This window comes from Salvia hispanica, chromosome 2 (genome assembly GCF_029641045.1).
Source record: "Salvia hispanica isolate PSC_SH4W2 chromosome 2, Shi_PSC_v1, whole genome shotgun sequence".
NCBI classification, from domain to species: Eukaryota; Viridiplantae; Streptophyta; class Magnoliopsida; order Lamiales; family Lamiaceae; genus Salvia; species Salvia hispanica.
In genome coordinates, this window is record NC_142693.1 from 12,928,618 (window position 1) to 12,950,878 (window position 22,261).

The 22,261-nt window shown below is 35.2% G+C and overlaps 1 protein-coding gene across 2 annotated transcripts; it reads left to right on the forward strand.

Annotated features, from left to right (window-relative positions):
• The first annotated feature begins 18,795 nt into the window (after positions 1–18,795).
• On the forward strand, positions 18,796–22,235 carry LOC125206573 (MADS-box protein SVP-like). 2 transcript variants are annotated; one of them, XM_048105826.2, is made up of 9 exons: positions 18,796–19,099; positions 19,323–19,518; positions 20,846–20,924; positions 21,007–21,071; positions 21,161–21,260; positions 21,357–21,398; positions 21,494–21,535; positions 21,628–21,791; positions 22,025–22,235. In XM_048105826.2, exons 2-9 carry the CDS (start codon positions 19,337–19,339, stop codon positions 22,041–22,043), a joined length of 693 nt encoding a protein of 230 aa, XP_047961783.1. In that variant the 5' UTR covers positions 18,796–19,099; positions 19,323–19,336; the 3' UTR covers positions 22,044–22,235. The 2 variants fall into 2 exon arrangements, with proteins under 2 accessions (XP_047961783.1, XP_047961778.1); XM_048105821.2 differs by having other exon boundaries at positions 18,797–19,099; positions 19,328–19,518.
• Positions 22,236–22,261: the final 26 nt, after the last annotated feature.

The following is a 22,261-nucleotide window of genomic DNA, read 5'->3' on the forward strand; positions in this document are numbered from 1 at the left end:
TTAATATTCAATATGAGACCTTAATCCATTGCAATTTCAACCAAATAAGAAGCTTTACCATAGTGAATATTTTTGGAGGGATGATGGGCTACCATGTATAAAAAGATCGACATTATTATAGTGAACGGAAAGAGTAGAACTAGAAACATTGTAAGGAATAAAATTAAGGGAAATAGTACACCATCAAATCAAAGAATTGTCGCGATCGTGGGGGTGTACAAATTGGGCAGCGTTGAACGGTCCACTGTTTCTTCCACGTGCAATTGTACTTCGAATATTTTCTTAGATTTTTTACTCCCTCCTTCCCACAAAAGACTTGTGGGATGGCACGGAATTTTAAGAGATTTTGTTTTACGTGTTAAATAAAGAGAGAAAGTATAATTTTTATATTCATATAAAAGAAAACTTTTTCCAAAAATGGAAATATGAAATCTTTTGTGGGTTAAACTAAAAAGGAAAGCGTGACATATTTTGTGGGACGGAGGGAGTACCATTTATGCACATATCTACTCATTTTTAAAGTTTTTTTGACGAGTTAGGCAATATATAAGCCCGTCTCGGATCGAAGCTCTAAATTCACTCACTTCATCACTTCCCTCATTTTTTGTGTTAGGCCACAACTCTCACAAGCTCTGGAATAGCATGGATTTGTAAAAAATATTTAATTTTTTTTAAAAATTAAAAAATTGAGCTGAGATCCGGGTCCGGTCCGAGCTACGGCATCGCCGGGCCGGAATGTAACTGGGCGTGTCCCGGGATCACGCAACGCCGACCCAAACCGCACTTGGCATGACCTCAGGTCCCTCCACCGGCTCCAGACACCCCCCCCCCCCCTCACAACGCCTCAAAAAATTAACCGGAACCGACCCGATCTCTAATTCGATTACTTAACTAACCGACTCGGTTAGAACTTGTCGTTTATCGGTTATAACTGAATGATACAAACTCCAACACTTCAACTTTTAAATTTTCAATTTTCATTTACTTTTTTTATTATTATTATTATTATTATTATTATTATTATTCATATTTCCTAGTAATACATAATTTTGTCTAGACACTTCAAAAGTTTAAACTTTAAATGATCTAAGAACTTTTTCTAAGACTACTTTTAAAATAATATTTAGGAACTTTATTGACTTTGAGATATTATAAATGAAAGTGACACAAATTAAATAGTCTTTGACAAAATTTGGAAGTAAACTACATTTTCTTCTATTGTAATGCCACATAAAGAAGTGCAAAACGAATATAATATAAATATGAAATTTTAAAAGTATAAAAATACTACTATAGAAGTTTATTCCTTAAAAATATAATTTAATTAAAATTTAATGATCATTTATAACTGATAGCCGACTTCGAGAAAAAATGCAAACCGGTACCGACCTAAACACCGTGAATTTTGGTTATCGGTTAACTGATCACCGACCAGTTTCGGTTCAGTTCTCGGTTAACCGAATAACCGAGAACCATGTACCCACCCCTAACAACGCCTGCAGGCGCGAGCCAGAACCTAGGTGTGATCCGGGCCGAAGCACTGCGGATGCCCTTAGGCCAAATTTTACTTCCTTTATAAAATTGGTTAATTGTATAATAACTTTGATATTATATTTAATTGTTCTATAGTTTATAATCTGGAAGGAATGTGTATGATTTGACAGATAGATAATATTGTGCTGACTCGTAATAATAATAATGTATCATACAATAATATTGTATCAAGAGAACACAAGAAAAAAAAATGACATGGATATCTAATTGTGCCGAAGTAACCGTTTAGTGCTAAATCATGACTTCTGCAGTTAGTTAAACATTATCCAAAGAATCGAAGATGGCTCGTAGCATCTATACGTGATGTCTTTGAATTCTACAGTAGATCTTCAAATATATTCATTGAACTCTTTATTCGACATTTGTGTAGACAAAGCTTATCGAATAATATAGGCTTTGACTAGAAAGAAAACATAATTCCCACTAGAAAAAGGAAGATAAAAAATCAAAATTCCTAGTAGGAGATTTGCAAAAATCTCTATTGTGGAGTCTATTATTTTAGTCTCATGTCTAGTCTCCTATTTATAAAGTTCCATAGAGACTGGACAAGGTTAAGCTTATTGGACCTTTACTAATCAAATTGAGTCTCAATTTAATTCAAGCTAATACATATATATTATAATCAGCCATTGTAGTAGAATAATAGTAGAATAATATTGATGGTACGTCCAAACCCAAAATTATGGATAATTTTGGCTTCCTCTTTCATTACGTTATTTCCTGCGTTTAATATATAAATATTTGTTAATTAATTGAAGTGTGTTATTTCACTTTAATTATATAATAGTACCATGTTATTCAAGAGTGGTCTATTTTGGAAACAATATTTATTATTCAAAAAATGAATTCCAACCAGCTGAGTTAATTGAATTATATCAAATCGGACTCTCCTAGAATGCAATTCATTGTAATATTAATCCTTGAACCACTATACATTAATCATCATTGCCTGAGATAACAAGATTCTTAGGTTACTAGACATCCACACCTTTTGATAAATCAAAACAATTCATAATCAAAGCTAAGATTTACACTGGTTCGCTTTAGACAGGGGTTTTGAATATCTTGTAGTAGAATATTTTAGAGATCCAATGAATAATGGGCAAGACTTACCCATGAAAATTTCTCTGATTAAATCAAAACCCCTGTTTATTAAAAACCAATAGAATATTAAAAACTAATAGAAAATGTTCATAACCAAATAATATGAAGCTCTGTATAATTAATCATTTTTATGTGTTTAAGATTTCTAATGCACCCATAAATTAGTGTAAAAACACATTGTTGGTCTGTACTCCTAATATCGTTTACAAAATTTGGGTCTAATTCAAGATTTTTATTTATTATAGGAGTATCAGAATAAATTCAACTTCTTAGATTTTTGTATAAAAAGTTTCAAGAATTATCTATTGGGATATTTATCTTACTAACTTTTGTCAGGATAATATTAAATATTGTAACACTGGTAACACCTCTAAATATTATTTTCGCTTTCATGATGTCAGCGTGGGTCGCGAAAACTCGCACCAAGTATTACATGTATAATAATAATGTATGGTCAATATTATATAGTAGTAGTATAAAAATAGCGTTATACTACATCGTTTGAGGATGAGAGAGCGAATTTTGAAAAATCATTTTTAGTTTCATAACAATACGACAAAGTTTAGTACACAAATTTGCTACACCTACCTATTAAAATTTAACATTGTATGCCTTAATTTCAAATTCAAATTTTAATATGATGATCAAATAAAATATTACTTTTAAATAAAGAAAATGACTCTATTACTATGAAATTGAAAAAAAATAAAAAAAATTGATACTACTATAATGGAATGGACGGAGTAACTTATAGTATGACATATGGAGTAGTACATTATTTCCACTCAACAAAAATTCATCCAACATTTTTATTAAAAAGTGTCATTTTGAATGTTGTTATCCTTTGTTTAGATGGAATAAATGCCATGCTACCAATAATAATAAATATTCATACTAATTTATACTGTTACATATATTAAAATATGAATTTTCTGTTCATGGAATAAAAACCATTCTACCAAATTAATACTACTCATTTTGGTTCTTCTACTAAATTAGTTTCATTCTATTTATACACATTTTTTCACCGGTTTTTCATTTCTACTTTATTTTTTTTTATCTTTTCTATTTTACTTATTACTATATATTATCTCAATCTCATGCTGATGCTACTCATATTTTTCTTTCTCGGTTCATAGTAAATTGCTTACACTATTTCTATTTAAAGTAGAATTAGGATATTTAATTACGATATTAAATTTAACTAAACATCATCTTATCATATTTAAATACTCCATTCCTCTTATAAAAATATGGGTAATGGGTATGACACAAGAACTAAGACAAAATTGGTAAAATAAGAGAGATGAGAAAAATTGTAAGGTAAAGTAAGAGAAAAATTAAGTGCGAATATTATAGAACGGAGAAAGTACTAAAATTAGGGTTTATGGATGGAGCTAAATGCTCAAAGCAATTTAGTTTCCGATATATTATCGTACGCTATTTAAAATTAAAATGCAAGCATATTATACTAGAAATTAAAATATAGGACAGTTAGTGATTGAGTGATTGACATAAGCTCAAAGCCTCAAACCATCCACAAATCTGAAAAATTGAAAAAGTATGACGTAGATGTAAGTAATTGTCAGCCAACGAGTAAATTACAACATTTTTGTGTATGAGTACATTTTTATTTACTAGTAGTACTACAATTTTATTATCGCCATTGTTACTGCGAGTTCTCATTCACTTTTATAGGTAAATCCTATTTTACACGTCCTTATTTCAATCACATTCTAGTATAAAATAAATATATAAAAATGCTCTCACGTTCCATTATCTTTCCTCACTTACTTTTCTTTATATTTTTAAAATCCGTGCTACATTCAAATGGAATTCAAATGGCGGACAAAGAGAGTTCAATTTTTTCACTGATATTCATTACCTACATTCGAAAATTATTCATGCAGCTTCTTTTTTTTTTCTTTTTTCGTGTCACCAGCAAAAGTATTAAAGAGTAACTAAATACTCCATTAGTTGCGTGATTTTCTCCTCAATTTCACAACACAGCTATAACTATAAGAGCATCTCCAACCATTTACACTAAACTTAAATATCACATTAAATATAATTTTATTTCAACCATTTGCACTGAACTCAAACTTAAAGAGTATTCTCCATATTATGTCATTTTTACTCACAAAATTTGAAAAAGTTTTAGGTTTTGGTTTAGGCACAACTAGTATTTTTTACTCAAAAACAATAAATGAGATTGGTTTTTGAGTACTGATAAGTCGTGTTTTAAGCCTTGGTTACTAGTCAGAATTACGTGCTTTAACGAATATTATGTGCAAGAAAGTTGCTTAAGTGTGCAGTGAAAAGGACACTAAAAGGGTGCAATAGTAGCCAGAGTGCATGCCACAGAGCTTGAGCGGATAGGGAAAGGAATTGCTAGGAAACAATTAACTATTGAAGATGGGTAGAGCTGTCATTTCAGAAAAAGTAAAACCTTAAGCAAGCCACCCTATAAATAGAAGACCAAATGAAGAAGGAAAAAATACTTGGAGACTAGCTCCATTCACTCGCATTCCTCGCTCTTAGTCCGGCTTCCAATAGAATTTTCGGCCGCCTGCCGAAGGGAAGTTACCGTCCGTCACAGCCAGTTGTCGCTGTAGTCTAGTATTTTATCAGTTCATCGCTCCAAGGAGCCAAACAATCTCACTTGCTTTGTTTTCTTTAAGAATTCCAATTTACGTACTTGTTTTTTTTGCTTTTGATCTAGATTCCAGTAGTTACCTTAGTAGGAACATCTTTTGGTTGATGATCTTATTTGCAATGGACTTTATTTCGGTTCTATTTCGTGTTTCCAGCTCAATCATGTTCTTATTCTGCCTAGTTAGCAAGATCTAGTAGTTTTACGTCAATTTTTGTTGCTATATGCTTGGATCTGTTTAGATAAATTAGATCTCGATGTTCCTTCGAGTTTCTCCAAGTTACAGTTGTTAAATTAGATCTAGTAGTTTAGGTATTCGTTGTTTTTTGCATGCTTTAGTTGCCCTAGTTTGATTTCTTGTTTGATCTGGATTTGCGACTTGATTTTGTGATAAATCTGAGTTGTTTGAGTTTGATTCCGAGTATTCATCAATGGAGTTTTGATTTTCTGATCATTTTCGTTGCTTGAAGAAGAAGACAACGTCACCATCTGAGTCTGGGGCCACTTGTTGCTTTTTGTTACTTTTCTACCTTGTCCTTTCACTTTTCAGCCTTTTTACAGATCTAGGTAGTTAGTTAGTTAGCCATCATTGCCTGTTATTCCTTTTACTTTTATCTATCCATTTATAGTAACATTTCACTTTTTGCATGCACACTAGTAGTCCAGTTCAACCATTCACGTACACTTTCACAGCATGAATCGTTCAAGGTCTTACTAGTCAGGATAGGTATAGGTCCCAATTTCTTTCACGTCAAGTTAAAACTCAACCCCAAAGTGTGGTAGCAAACCACCCCTTCCAAAATGTCATCGCAAGTGTATAACACCTACATCCATCTGTGTGGGATCAATTATTTACACCATTATACTAGCCAGTAGAGTGGGTTGAGATTTATGATACGGAAGATAGACACAGACCCAACGACACAACTAGGTCTAGGTACCCTCCTAGCCAGTTGAAGTTTAAACACACACGCACACGCGTCAGAGTCTATTTCCTCAGCTATAAAGTACTAATAGAGCTAATTACCTATCTCATTTCAGATTTTAGTGTATCAACGGAGATGATATAATCTACGCAAAAATATTTTTGTTTAAACATTATACTATTCATTACTAATAATTTTCTTTTTTTAAATTAAATACTTATAATTAAAGTTTTTGAGTAATTCATTATCTAATACTTACAAGTCCACATTAGATATGATATGGGTTTTAAGAAAAATAGTAGAAAGTGGGTATAAAAAGGATAGTGGACGTTGAGTTTTACTTTTGTATATTAATTTTATAATTTAATGTGATTATGTGAGTGAGATAAAGTTAGTGTAATGTGAGGTTCATTACTAAAAATAGTACTTTAAAAACAAATGAGATATTTATTCGTGGACGAACGAATATATCAAAATAACATTTATTTATGGACGAAGGTATTAAATAGTTACAAATCTATTTATGATTATTATCTTGCATATATTATTCTCCGACAACACAAAAGCAACAAAAGAAAACATTTGCTAGTCAAGACATACCAAAGTGCCATTATAACATGGTATATCTATCTAATAATTATTTGACAAATGGAATTAAGTTAACACCTAAACTAATCTCACCAAAGGGGCCATTAACTTTATTTAGAAAAATACTTAAATATGGTAATATTTGTGGACTTTCCTAAATACTCCTACAAATATCAAATATGCATTCATATGCACACATATATTAAGAGAATATTTTCGAAAGAATTTTATCATAATTTTAAGTTTGAACTTAGGGGTGTCGAACCTGACGGAATCGGGAAACGGGGCGTGGTCGGGTATTCATATTTTGGGTTTTGCGGGTACCGAGTATACCCGATACCCGCTCGGGTATATACCCGTTAGTCCTAACATACCCGGTATTTATATAGGTATTTTATAATTTTTTTATTTTAATTTTAATACATGCTATTAGAATATTATTTTTATTAGTAATTTAGTATTAAGCGTATTTTTTTATGATATATTGTATTGGGATTTGGGGGCATTATAGTTTCTGGAGAATTTTTCATTAAGAAATGAGCGTCTGTATGAATAATTTGTGTGTTACTATAGTATTGTCTTTGGAGCATTTTAGTTTTTAATCTATTGTATTATTGTTAATGATTTATGAAAGTATGTTCTGCAGTCTTACAGATGCAACATGGAGTATTAGGTGTACAGACGCTCATATGAATTTTAGAACTTTGGAAGTGTGCAAATATAAAAAGAAGATTTTTAAAAAGATGTTGCGGGTCGGCCGGTCGGGTACCCGCACTGTCGGGTGCGGGATACCCGACTTAGTGCGGGACGGGTATCGGGACTGCCATTTCGGTCGAAATCGGGTGCGGGTACCCGCGGATACCCGTTTCGACACCCCTATTTGAACTAGTAATATTTATTTATTCATGATGCAGTCTATTTAATAGTATTATACGTATTAACTATTTAGTACTCTCTCCTTCCAAACTAAATTGAGTCATTTTCTTTTCTAATAAAAAATAAAACATCTCATCACTCTTACTTTATTACTTTAATCTCTTTATTTTTCCTACTTTATTTACTTTCTTAATTTTCAACACAATTTCTTAATTTTCGTGCTGAAAAGTTTTGACTCAACTTAGTTGGGACGGAGTGAGTAAGTACTAATTTTGAAAGGGTTAATGTGATCACGATTAGTATTAATTTTAATTATTTTCAATTTTGAATGTAATTGCTATTTTAAAATGAGTGATTTGTTGTATTTTTTTTTTGGGAGTTTTTTCATACCATATAAACATATTTGATGTAATAATATTAATTTTTTTTATCATGTTCTATTCATTCATCTAGTTAATGATATGCAATAGCAGAAAAAACTAAACCATATACTACTATATTTTATTATGTATATATGCGCAAAAATATTTTACACATCATAACCAATACGTATCATGTGAAAATTAATAATATTAAGTTCATTAAAAGTAACTAAATATATCATATGAAATTAACAAAATTAAGTTAACTAAAATATTTTACATCATGATTAATGGAGTATCATAAAGATTAACAAAATTAAGTTAATTAAAATAAATCCAATGAATTTGTTCAGAAAGTCGACTAATCGCGAAATTTTGTGAATATACATTGATGCATATTTTGCACATATAGGAAGTTCAAAAGGTGTTACCATATTTATTATTTTGGCCTTTTCCAAAGAATTGTGACATATTATGTATGATTAATTTGAGTATTAATCACTTTACATTTGTCAAATAATTGAGTAGGCATATAATGTCATAATGTCATCTTGATGTGTCTTGAGCAGTGAATTTTTTCTAAACAAGACAATGGAAATCTGGTGTCCTAAAAAGGAGTAAAAATCAACCAAATTCACCGAACACAAATTTCATTTTCTTCCATTAACATTACAACTAGTTTGAGCTCCTGCTGGTGCGGTAATAAATAAAATTACGGTATCACAAACAAAATACTGGAATAGGTTCGACGACAAGACATCTAAATAAAGCACTCACTGTAGTAATTGCACGAAATTATACAGCAGAGAAGTGATTGGAGAGGGGTCTACTGAATCTACAGTCTCATACCCACGGCCCTACGCACATGGTCACTTTCCAACAAAAAAATTAATCTCTCAGTCCACCAACTAGAGGCTAGAGTTTATGAGGTACTCCACTAGTATATCTCTCAATCCAATAAAATACTCCCTCCGTTTTTGCCACGGTTGAAGCGAAACCTTTTTGCACGAAATTTTAGAAATGAATATTGGGTGTGTTAAATAAATAGATAAAAAAGTAAGAGAGAGGAAAATGTAGAGAGAATAAAGTATAAAGTGAATAAATTAAAGAGGATAAAGTAAGAGAGAGTAAAGTAAGAAAGAGAACAAAGTTACCATATAAGAAAATGACTCAACTATAAAGAAACTTCCCGAAATGGTAAAATGACTCAACTATAGTGAAACGGAGGAAGTATAGCCTATTTTTTAAGTCTCACTCAAGATGGCCACATTCTTGAGTGACATGGAATTTTAGAAAGTATTTTTAGGTGGAATAGATCACTCAAGATGGCCACATTCTTGAGTTACATGGAATTTTAGAAAGTATTTTTAGGTAGAATGAAGTAGAGAAGAAAAAAATAGTTAAATATTTTAATAATGAGAGAGAAGGGATGAGGTTATTTCCAAAATTGGAAAGTGGCCATCTTGATTGAGAAAAACAAAAAAGGAAAGGTGGTCGTCCTGAATGGAACAAGGGGAGTATAAAACACTTGGTTTTTAGCATGAGATTTTATATAGTGTTGTTTTATAAATGAAAAAAGAGAGAGTGAAATAAGAGGAAAAAGTAAAGAGAGCGTTGTTTCCATTTTCAGAAACGTTTCATTTTCAATAGACAATCCAAAAAGGAAAATGTTTAATTTCTAATGGGACAGAAGGAGAAGGAGTATACATATTTTTAAAATTTAAAAACTTTTTTTTGTCTCTAGTAGAACTTATTCTCTATTAATAATACTTTATTTATTTTTTTCTTTTCCACTTCTTTCTTATTTTACCAATTATTTATTAAAATTCGTGTCAATCAAAAGTGCATATTCTTGTGGGACAGATGAAGTATTAATTAATTCCTCTAGTAAATGAATACTCCCTTTGTCCCATTCATGATACCCACATTCTTGAACAACATGAAATTTTAGGAGGAGTTGTTAGTGGGGTAAGTAGGGTGGAAAAAGAGAATTGAACAGTTTAATGAGGTAGAGGACAGATGGATTTATTTCTAAATATAGAAAGTGAACATCTTACGTGACAAACTAAAATGGAAAAGTGGACATCTTGAGTGGGACGAAGGGGGTAGTTTCTTTTAGATAGGGATTAAGGCCATTTATAATCTCATCCCGGATCCAGGCCCCAACTCCCCCATACGTCAGTCATCATTCCCCTCATTTTCTGTATAAGGCCACAACTCTCACAACCCTACAGGCCTCATCTGGACCCCAACCATTAAATTCCACTTTTCACAACTACAAACTATTTTACTCGTAAAATAGTAAACTTTGAACAATTAAAACACGGAAAACTCATTGTTCATTTGAAAATTTAAAATTACAAACTCTAGAAATTAAAGAAGTCCTTAAAATTCAAATATTACAATTCCTAAAAAATTAAATAAAAAAAAACTACTTCATTCGTTTCCTCATAGTTGAGGCTAAACTTCTAGGCACAAAGTTTAAGAAATAGAGTGTGTTAAGTAGATTTGAATAAGTAAGAAAGAGGAAAGTAAGAGTGAGAAGGAAGGGAGTACTTTTTCTTCTTCATCTTTGAGCGAAGGAAGTTGATCATCTCATTATGCAAAGTCGAGTTTAAACTCCGACATTGTCGATGTATCCTTCGCCGCCAAGTCCTTCAGATGGCCCAACTGCAAGATTATACTCATAGAATCAGACATCTTATCTACCGAAGGGTTGGGTGGCGGTGCTGGCATAGTTGGGTAACTCGTAGCAGCCTTCCCCTTTGCTTTCCTCTTCAACTGGGGGATAATCCGAAAAATTTGGTCACGTTGAGGTCGATTGTCGGACCTCCATCGTTTGTAGAGTGGTTTCTAGTGGCAAAAAATTTGGTTCTCTTTAGCGCGCCACTCCCGCCGATTCTACTCCTTCGCTGAATATCGGGCTCCTATGGAGAATCTTCCAAATGTCGTAGTACTTGAAGTGCTTCTTCCCGGAAAGGTAAAACTCCTCGTAGGTCATCGCCACGAGGCTCATCTCGTTGTAGGCTACTTGTCATTCCACTTTGAAATCTTATTCTGAATTCGGCCCAAGTGGTTCTGAAGCTTCATGTAGTCATGCTCGAACGTCCCTACTGGTCAACCAGCTTTAAACTTCTCAGCGACTCACTCCCATAACACTTTACTGGCTTGCTGGTTGCCGATGATAGGGTTCTCGGAGAAGTCAATGAAGTTCTTGGCAAGAAACAAGGTCTATGTACTTCTTCGGTCTGCTATCATCATCAACTATAGCAACCTTGCCCTTCCCCGCACGTTAGGTGACGAGCTTCATCTCAATGATGTCATACTCATACTAGCTGACGACGACAAGTTTAATGGGGCGGTGGTGGACCCCATTGTCGGACTAATAACAACATTTTGTTGAGGTGACGCTGGTAAGTACCAATTTGTTGGACGCGATAAATTCGTTCATCTGTTGTTAGTCGCTGTTAAACCACTGCATACAAACCGAATTTAAATGAATAATAGAGAGGACACAAGCGAAATTGAGGAAGAATGGAAATGATGTGAAATTGATATAAATAGGTAAAAAAATTCGATTTAAAAAAAGGGTTCGGGTTCGGGCCGAGTGCCCGTAAACGCCGGGATGGACCGCAACGGGATGCGTCCTCAGGCCCCTCCGTCGGCTCCAATCGTGGCCCAGACCCAGCCTCCCCTACATGCAATGCACCATGGCCCGAGCTGGACCCTAGATGTGGTCTGGCCCGGAGCGTTGTGGATGTCCTAAAAAAATATAATACTCCTATTTAACTAATTAAAATAAACTGAAAATAAAGTACTCCCTCCGTCCCATTGAAGATGATCATTTTCATTTTTGGTTTGTGAAACTAAGATGACTCATTTCTAAAAATGGAAACACCTTTATCCCAGCTTTATTTCTTCTCTCTTACTTAACTGTCTCCATTTGCATACACAATAAAGTTGCGTAAATTCTTGTGCCGTACAAGGAATGGATCATCTTCTTTGGGACAGAGAGGATATATATGAAATAAAATAATAAATAAAAGCAAATAAAACAGAATGAAAATAAAGCAAGAACAAAGAAAAATTTATTAAATGAAGATAGATTAAAGTATAAAAAATAATTAAACGAATAATTGAAGACGGAGTAAAATATGAAAGAGAATTAAGTATAGAAAGATTAAATGTGGTATTTTTCATAAATAAAAATGACTTAACTGTATTAGGGGACAACTAAAAATAGAATATAATTCAACTACTTGAGACGGTGAGATTATTAGAGAAAATAAGTTTTGTTTCTACGAAGAAAAATTACTCTTTTGTTTTACAATAAGTGAAATATTTCTTATTTTGCATAAAATTTTATGCACTATTTTTTTATTAATTAAATGAAGAAAAAATAAAATAAGACTGAAAATAAAATAGAAAAACTGATATTTTATTTAAAAAATATGTCATTTAAAGAATGTGATATCCCAAATAGAAAAATATGATACTTACTAAAATAGGAGCTTTTTAAAACTGAAAATTGGAAAACTCTTGGACGAATAAAACAAATAGAATTACTATTGATTATAGTGAATAAAGAAAGTAATAGATCAGTTTTTAACGGACTGATAGTGTGAAATGATGAGACAAAACTTCCCCTAGTTTAAATTCGTTTACACTTCGTTCAGCAAGAGCATGTACTTTTAGATGGACATAAATTTTACTCCCTCCGTCCATAAATAAGAGTTTCGTTTTTTCATTTTTGTCTGTCCACGAATAAGAGTCTCGGTTCATAATTATCATAAATGGTAAATGAGATCCCACATTCCACTAACGCATTTCACTCGCATATCATTTAAAACTAATATATACAAGTGGGACTCCTATTCCACTAACTTTCTTCTACTCACTTTTCTTAACATTTCTTAAAACACGCGCCATTTAGAAATAAGACTCTTAATCGTGGATGAAGGGAGTAATATATAATTATTAAAATAAAAATAAGATAGAAAAATAAATAGTTAAAGTATTGTTAGTCGAGAATGAGTTCCATCTTATCAAAAAGAATTTTTTTTTCTAAAATTTAAAAATGCATAATCTTGTGAAACACACTAAATAGAAAAGAGTTCATGCTCTTGTGGAATAAGGGGAATAATAAGTTAAAAACAATTGACAAACAATAAGCATTAAGTTTAATTTTCTTTTACTTCCTTGGTTAATAAATAGATTTATCGGATTTAATGCAATAAAAAAAAGAATGAAAAGTACAATGAAATCAACGGAAAGGAAATAATATAAATCGGAACTATAAATCATAAAAAATTATTGAGTCGAGAAGTCTAGTTTCCGCAGGTGATGCACTTTTTGTTAGTACTAAATAAACATGCAAGTATACAAAGTAGATCTAATATAGCTAATGGTTAGTACCATATATCAAATACAAGAGAAATGATCACAAATTGACTATCTCTTACTGATGCACTTTTTATTAGCACTAAATAAACCTGCAAGTATACAGAGTATATATAGTATAGCTAAAGGTTAGTACCGGATATCGAACATGGGGAAGACGAACACAAAGTGTCTATCCTCTACTAAGACTCAAGTACTATCTGGAAAAACGATTGGGTTTTGAAAACTTTTGAAAAACTAAAAACAATGGAAAGCATAGATCAACTAAAAGCAGATAAAACACAGAGAAAGACGATAGAAATAAGGGAATCCTAGGGATGCGTGTTCACAGTTATGGTTATACAAAATTCCAACTACAATACCCTAGCACAATTTATACTTTGAAAGGACGAGTCACCTAGCTTATGCTCATGCGATACAAATGTTGATTACAAGATTAGGGTTGTCAATCCTAACACGTAATTCCAAAAAGCTCCTAAGACCCTTGAAAAGTCCTCACTCTCAATTAACAGTGCCGTTTTAAGGGAAGCTAAATGTAGTGTCTACTAAGTGAATCTAACTCGCTAGAACTCTGTCACAGTTATGAAGCAAGTTATATTAAATCATACACGATTGTGTCACTCAATCATGCAGCATCAAAACTACTTAGGGAAGAAACAAAGTAAAAACAAAACAGATATTAGATAGAAAAAGGAATTTGTATAACCAAAGTCGTTACTAACACATCCCTAGAATCCTATGAGTTTAGTTACACATAATTGAATAAGCTAAAAACATAGATTGAAGGGAAGACAATTTGAACATAAAACTAAAGCAAATAAAACCCGTGGGTTGAATCCTTGTTGTTCTTGATGTTCTTGAAATCCTTCTCCAACTCCTTGCACCAATGAAGTACTCTAGGTCTTGATCTCTATGAAGTATTTTGCAATTAGAAGTTCTCTCCTTTTGATGAAGCTTGAGGTCTTATTTATAGGGGAACGCCATGCCTTGTTGTAGAAGGAAAAAATCTCCAAAATATGGTAAAACTGGGCTCAAATCTAGGGCTTCTCGGATTCGCCGCTTTCTCCGGCGGGCCGCCGCACCTTGGCCAGCGGTCGCCGCGTTGGAGTCCAGAGAGTCTGTTCCCTCGGCGGCGGACCGCCGCACATCTTCCGGCGGTCGCCGGACGAGACTTCTCTTCCAAGCTCATTTTTCCGCGGCGGACCGCTGCATTGATCTGCCCGCCGGGCGCCGGCGGTCGCCGCACAAATCCGCGGCGGTCGGCGGTCGCCGCACAAATCCGCGGCGGTCACCGGTCGCCGTCTGAGTCTGACTCCAGATTCCAAAACTCGGCGTTTTGGCTCCCTTTTTCGGCTCATTTATGCACATTTCTCACAAAACACGTAAAAATACCAAAATAGACAAAATATGCAAATAATGGACGTGTAAAGTGACTTTGACATAAAAAACGGACCAAATAATGGCCTTAAAATAGTGCAAAATCCGAGCGTATCACTTACTAAGTTTCTTTCATTATTTAGAAAAACAAAAAGGTTTTGATTTTGAAAACTAAAAACTTTGAAAATTAAACAAAAGAAGTAAATAATCGCAGATAAGGCATACAGGTGTAACAGATGAGATAAGGGAATTCTAGGGATGTGCTTTCACAGGTATGATTTATACAAGTTCCAACTACAATACCCTAACACAGTTCATACTTTACTAGAACGAGTCACAAAAATATTTTCCATGCGGCGCAAAGTGGGTCGTCAATCCTAGATTTGCAACTCCCAAAAGCACCTAAGACTTCTACTGTTCTCGCTCTAAATTAAAAGTACCGTTTTAAAGGGAAATAATTGTAGTGTCAACTAAGCTCTTCTAATATGCAAATCCTCTCTTGATTACTTTGCAAGTCAATAAATCATCATAGAATGTGTCACTCAAACATGAAGCATTATCTCACACTTAGATTTGAAGCAAGTAATGAACAAAACGGATATTAAATAATTAAAAACTGTATAAACCAAAGTCATTACTAACACATCTTCTATGAATTTAGCCACTCATGGAGAATTACACTAAACCAATAGTTTAGGAAAAACATACAAAACATAAGTACTAAGATAATAAAACCCAAATGTTGAATCTTGTAGCCTTATCTTCTCCTTGAACAATGATGAACAACTGAAGGAACTCTCAAATATTATTCTCTCGTGTAATGTGCAACAAAAGGTTCATTTGATGAAACTTTAGGGGGTATTTACAGCCTTGAAGTCGTGTACAATGATATGGCAATTCTTCAGCATAGTATGGTATGTCTTGGAGAGAAAACAGGGCAATTTCTGTGCGCCGCGTTTCCCAGCGGTCGCTGGCCAGCACCCCGTAGCTTCTGGACTCATATCAGCGGTTGTTGCGCACACTCCAGCGGTCACTTGGCGTAATCTTCTTTTCAGTCCAAATTTTCGAAGCACACCGCTACATGGACAGCGGTCAATGGCGGCCAGCGCTCCATGGCTCGAAAGCTCTAGACTTCTAACTTCGACTTTTTGCTATCTTTTTAGGCTCTATTTTGCACATTTCTCCCAAAACACGTTAAAATTTCAAAATAGATAAAATATGCAAATAATGGACATGTAATGCAACTTTGGCACTCAAAACGTACCAAATAATTGTCTTAAAACAATGCACTGAGCGTAGCAGGACGAGATATACTCTAGTAGTGCTCTTAGTTCCGGCGAAGTCTCCAAAAAAACGAATTAATTGTACTCCCTCCGTCTCATAGAAATAGGTCATGTTTTTTTTATCTGTCCCATAGAAAAAATCCATATCCATTTAGAGCATCCACAATGAGTTTAGGCTAGCCATAGGTCAGCTATAGGCTAGCCACAAACTCCTCCTGCCACATCATCAGGACAAGCAATAGGCTAGCCACAACAATCAAAATTTAAAAACAACTAAATTTACGGAAATAAACACAAAATACGTAATTAAATTTACGACGCATATACGGGAAAATTCATTAATTTCATTTAAATAAAAAAAGTGCATTAATTAAAAAAATTACATAATAAAAAAAAACCGAGCTTCCACACACGAGCCCTTGCCTAACTCTACTCCTCACCGCTACCCGGGACCCCCAAATCTTCCGCATGCGAGGCCGCATCTGAGCCCCCCGCCTCTGCCGCAGCGGCCGCCAAATCGACCTGCATACTCTAGAGGAGATCATGAAGAAACCTCTTCTCCACGGGGTCAGTTGCCGCCCTCCATTCACCTATGATCTTATGCATTCTCAGCTGCGTCGCTTGACGCCAGATACGGACGAGCTCGGCTGGCGACTTGCCACTTGGGAGATGCCGACTGGACCTCCTCGGACCCCCGGGCGCCTCCCATGGCTGTCCGTTGCGCCCTCCTCTGACCAACCGGGTGAGTGCGGCGAGCGAAGGATGGAGGATTCGAGAACTCTTGAACATCGTCTGGGAGCTCGTGGGAGCCACCGCTGCTGCTGTGGTCACCGGCGAGGTCCAGCCGCTGCTTCTTCGGCCAGCCAGCATCGAAACCCACCCGAAACTTCTCGAAATCCATCAGCACCAGATAGTAGTTCCAATAGGTGAATTCCTTGTACAGCCCCAGCACGGGGAATGCTCTCTCCGATATCCTCGTGCAGCCCTCGTCAGTCTGGCCACTGGTCTTCATGCGGAGGGCGTTGGTGTACAAGCCCGCAAATCGGGAGACCGCAGCCCTGATTCGCTTCCACCCCTTCTGGCACTCCTCCCCGTTGTATGCCTTCCCATGCGGGCTATTCCTCTTGTAGGCTGCTGCAATTTTAGCTCACATGTTGACAATCCTCTAATTGTTCGAAACGAGGGGATCATCACAAACAGACACCCAAGCCTTGGACAGCGCGACGTTCTCATCATCCGTCCAATTCCTCTGTACACTGTCGTCATCAGTCGGCTGCGACGACTCGCTTACCACCTTTTTGCCCTTCTTCTTCTTCGGTGCGCTCCGACCCCGCCCCTGACCTACTCCCTCTGTATGAATGGGAGTGTCTTCGTATCGAATTCCCGGTACCAACAACTCCTCTAGGGAGAAAGTGTCATCTCCAGTGAATTGAGTCTCTACTGGGGTCAATGTGTGGGATGACGCAGTCAAAAAGTCAAGACTGGGGCGATAGACATTGTCCCCCCGGCTGCACCCCCAGCATCCCCTGAATCCCGGCGGGCTGCATCCCCTGCCATCCTGGCCCCCACCCCGGCATCATCTGCCCGCCCGACATCCCACTACCCCCGGCTGCTATCGCGACCATCATCTGCTGCCATTGGTACATATTGTAGTACCCACCCATCGGTCCCCATCCACCTCCAACGGGTACCGTGGGAGTTTGAGACCCGCTCGTCACTGGAGGAGAGTCGTTGTTGTTCTCCATTTCGTGATATTGCTCTTGTACAGAAATTCGGAGAGAGAGAAAACTCGTTAAAACAAGTGGTGCAAATGAAAATGACGTTCAAATCGCGTATATATAGTGTTTCGAAAATAAAAATAAAAATAAAATAAAATACACAGCAGACCGATCGCCAGCCTACAATGGCGGCGAGCCAATCGGCGTGCGCATCGGCCAGCGACGCGAAATCGACCAGCGCTCGCCTATTTTCTCGCCGATTTGGCGCTAGCCGGCCACAATGGTTCGGCAAGCGGACCGACCAGCGCCGGAAATCGGCTAGCCGGCCCGCTCGCCGCCATTGTGGATGCTCTTATGACAACATTTTTCTTCTACCCTTTTACTTTATCATTTGGGCCCCACTATCTCCACTACACTATTTCAACTATTTTTTCTCATTCTCTCTTACTTTACAAATTATACATTAAAACCCGTGTCAATCCCAAATAATTTATTTCTATGAGACGGAGGGAGTATCATTTAATATATTTTACTATTAATCTCTTTTACATAACTAAATAATATTGGCTAAATTTACTCTCTCTATGTCCGCGAATAGGAGTACCGTTTTTCTATTTTCTTCTGTCCGCGAATGAGTCCCGGTTCACTTTTACCATAAATGGTAATAGGGTTTCATATTCCACTAATTTATTCTACCCATATTTTATTTAAAACTAATATTCCATATATATAATTTAGACTTATATTCCACCACCTTTTTTCCACTAATTTTTGTTAACATTTCTTAAAACTTATTCAGCTATGAAATGAGACTCCTAATAACACGTGGTGAAAGTATATTCAAAAGAAGCAACTCAATTAACACACGCTATATGAATAGATTAATAAAATTCATAGTATATAGTTATAGCAAAAATTAGACAAGTCCCCTATCTCTCTTTCTGTCCAATAGCACAATGTTGCATTAAGTGATTGGTGACTTTTCAACCAACAAAATAGGTTTTGGGTTTCCCCAAAAACCCAATACCCAAACATGAACAGTACTACTTTCCAGCTGAAAAATAGTAGAGAGAAAAAAGAGAGAGATACACACACTCCAATCTCCCCAATTTGGTAAAAGCAGTAAATTCCCTGGCAACCAATATCATCTCTCGTTTCTTCTTTATATCTCCCACTTTATCATATTTCCGACCGGGCCCCTCTCTCTCTCTATATGGATCTGTAATGTATAATCAAACGATGGCGCCTTAACGAGGAGGTGCGTGTCTTTCTCATCTCTCTCTCTCTCGCATATCCCTTTTTCTCGATCGTTTCCTTTAGGGTTTATCTTTAGTTCTCATATTCCCCTCTAAAAATAGCAAAATGCCGCCTTTCTCTCTCCTCCCCACCATTTCTAGAAACCCTGAATAATAATAATAAGCATAAGCATAGATAGATCCGTTTCTCTATTTGTATGCTGGTTTATTCCGTGTGTTGTTTAGAATAGAAATTAATTATGGCAAGAGAGAAGATTCAAATCAAGAAAATCGACAACGTGACGGCAAGGCAAGTCACCTTCTCCAAGAGAAGAAGAGGCCTTTTCAAGAAGGCTGAAGAGCTCTCAGTCCTCTGCGACGCCGATGTTGCCCTCATCATCTTCTCTTCCACCGGAAAGCTTTTTGAGTATTCTAGCTCCAGGTCTCTCTCTCTACCTCTTTTTTATTTATTTATTTTTGTTCATTTTTGTGGTTGAATATTTGTGATTCTACTGTTACCTTGCATAAATAAAACTCAAATTTAGTGGCCGTGGTTTTTTCTTGGGAGTCTAGTGTTGGAATATTTTATGTTTTTTTATTGTTTGTCTCACTTTGATTTTACAATATTATTACATGCACTGTTCTTTCATCAAATCCCATGTAATGATATCACTGCATCATTAATAGGTTTGCAGATTTTCACTTAAAAATATCATATCTGCTATGTTTATATTTTAGTGAGGGGTATAGAAATGAAAAAAATAAGATCATTGTCTGTGTTTGATGGGGGTAGGATTTAGTCGTCTGAAAATGGCAAAAAAATTCGATCTATTCGTGTTTTAGTAATTTATGAACTCCTTGTCAAAGAAATATTATAAAGAAAATAATTACTTCTTTAAATAGTATAGTCATTAGGAAATTAAGATGACGTTTCTTCAGTTTGAGGTTAATCATACTTATGCATCACCCTAGCTAACTATCTTACTCTTCTTACTGTTTTAATTGATATTACCAGCTAGTATACGTAACTTGTTACTTCTGTGTTATTGTATACAATTGATATTTTGGTATATTACTATTTATAGTAATATAACTACTAGATAGTTCTAATTCATCAGGTTGGACCACGTTGGATCATATCATATTTTTGAAATAGTTTCCAAGACCAGCTTGAATATAGGAGTATATATTAATGAGTTTATAAAATTCCTTTGATAAATATGTTATCAGAGATATTTGGTGAACAATCAAACATTTTTTCATTTTAATAAACCAATAGATAAAATTGAAGGTTTTTAGATATATGTAGTAAAATGAATTTACCCTTTTAAAAAAAAAAATTAAACTTAAGAAATATTACATACAGTTTGCTAATTACTGCAGAAGATATATGAGCTATGTAGAAAAATTAAAATCTAAGAAATGTATGTTCAATATTTTTTTGGTGTTTTGATATGATGGCCTCCAATAATTACACTCATACTCGCACTTCATGGATCATCGCCTTGGTAGTTATTGTCTCACCAACTAGCTAATCATAAGCAAACTGTGATCCCTTCTTTTGCTCCTCTGCATACAAAGCTATTTCTAACTGTTTGTCCACTCGATCCAAGGGCACAAAATGTGTAATTTTCCTTTCTTTGTACTAAATTTTATTGTGCAAAGCAAAGTCAATATCTCATTTTACTCTCCTAACAAATCCTATGCATTATAGTTTATTCTAGTATTAATGTTATTCAAATTTGTGTTTCTTTTTTTGGATTATGAAGTATGAAGGAGATACTCGGAAGGCATAATTTGCACGCCAAAAACCTTAACAAGTTGGAGCAGCCTTCCCTCGAGCTGCAGGTACTTACTCTCTTTTTCTTGCTATTTCACACACAACTTAGGTTTTAATGAAAAAGCAAGTAATATAATACATGTCATGTAGCTAGTAGAGGATAGCAACCATGCCAGGCTAAACAAAGAAGTGGCTGACAGAACCAATCAGCTTAGGTAATTTACAATCTACTACTTTTATTAGTACAATTTCAAGAATTATCCATTTGTGTGAATTTTAACCGTTATTTTTGTTTTGGATAAAGGCGCATGAGAGGCGAAGATCTTCACGGATTAACTATTCAAGAGCTGCAGCAGCTGGAGAAGTCACTTGAACTTGGCCTAAGCCGCGTCATTGATAAGAAGGTGAAATAAATAAATCAATCTTTTTTATTTCTTTCAACATAGATTTGAAGATGAGATATTGATCAAATATAGTTAATACCTTTTGGTATTTGGCAGGGTGAGAAAATCATGAATGAGATCAGTCAACTTCAAGAAAAGGTATAAATTGATGACATTTTGTTATGTTATACAAGCACTTGGATTTTAAGGAGAATAAGTCAACACATTTTGTTACTTATGTTTTGATGATGCAGGGAATGCAGCTCTTGGAAGAGAACAAACGACTACAGCTGCAGGTTGTGAACTCAACTCTGTAGTATCTCTCTCTCTCTCTCTCTCTCTCACGCACACATCGATTTTTTGATCAAATTACTACTTTGTAAATTAGGTGATAGATTTAACAAATAATGGGGCAAGGAGAGCGGCGATAACTGCAGAGTCGGATACTATAATGTACGAGGAAGGGCAGTCGTCTGAGTCCTTCACGAACGCTGGCAACTCCTTCGGCCCTCCACAAGATTATGACAGCTCGGATACATCCCTTAAGCTTGGGTTAGTTTATCTAACTCTCACTATAATTAAGTTGTTACCGTAAATAATGTTTCATCTTCATTATACTATGGGATATATATACTATTTGAGTGTTGATTATTTTATTTTGTGAACGTAAATTTGAAAATTGAAACCTCGGACCCCATAAATGTTCTTTAAGTAGAAATGCAACTTCGAATAGGTGTATAATTTTCTATGTGGTAATCAATTTGGTGAAATTATATTTCTTGCAGGCTGCCTTACAATGGGTGATGAAACTCAACTTGGAAGAGTTGGTGGCTAATTTACCAGATGATGACTTATTTTAATGGAATTTTAAAACTAACTACAAGCTCAGCTAGAGCAATATGTAGACTCTTGTGAGGTGCATATTAATTCTATGTTTATGTATCCTATATGTATGTACAAGCAAATTTAATTATCTAGACTTCTCTTGACGACAAACGATGCAAACTGGGGATTGTTATCAT

Bases quoted from the DNA above. Each gene is read 5' to 3' on its own strand.
- LOC125206573 (XM_048105826.2), top strand. From the start codon at position 19,337: ATGGCAAGAGAGAAGATTCAAATCAAGAAAATCGACAACGTGACGGCA. The intron at 19,519-20,845 runs GTCTCTCTCTCT...TGGATTATGAAG, and splicing joins TTTGAGTATTCTAGCTCCAG to TATGAAGGAGATACTCGGAA. The intron at 21,536-21,627 runs GTTGTGAACTCA...TTTGTAAATTAG, and splicing joins ACAAACGACTACAGCTGCAG to GTGATAGATTTAACAAATAA.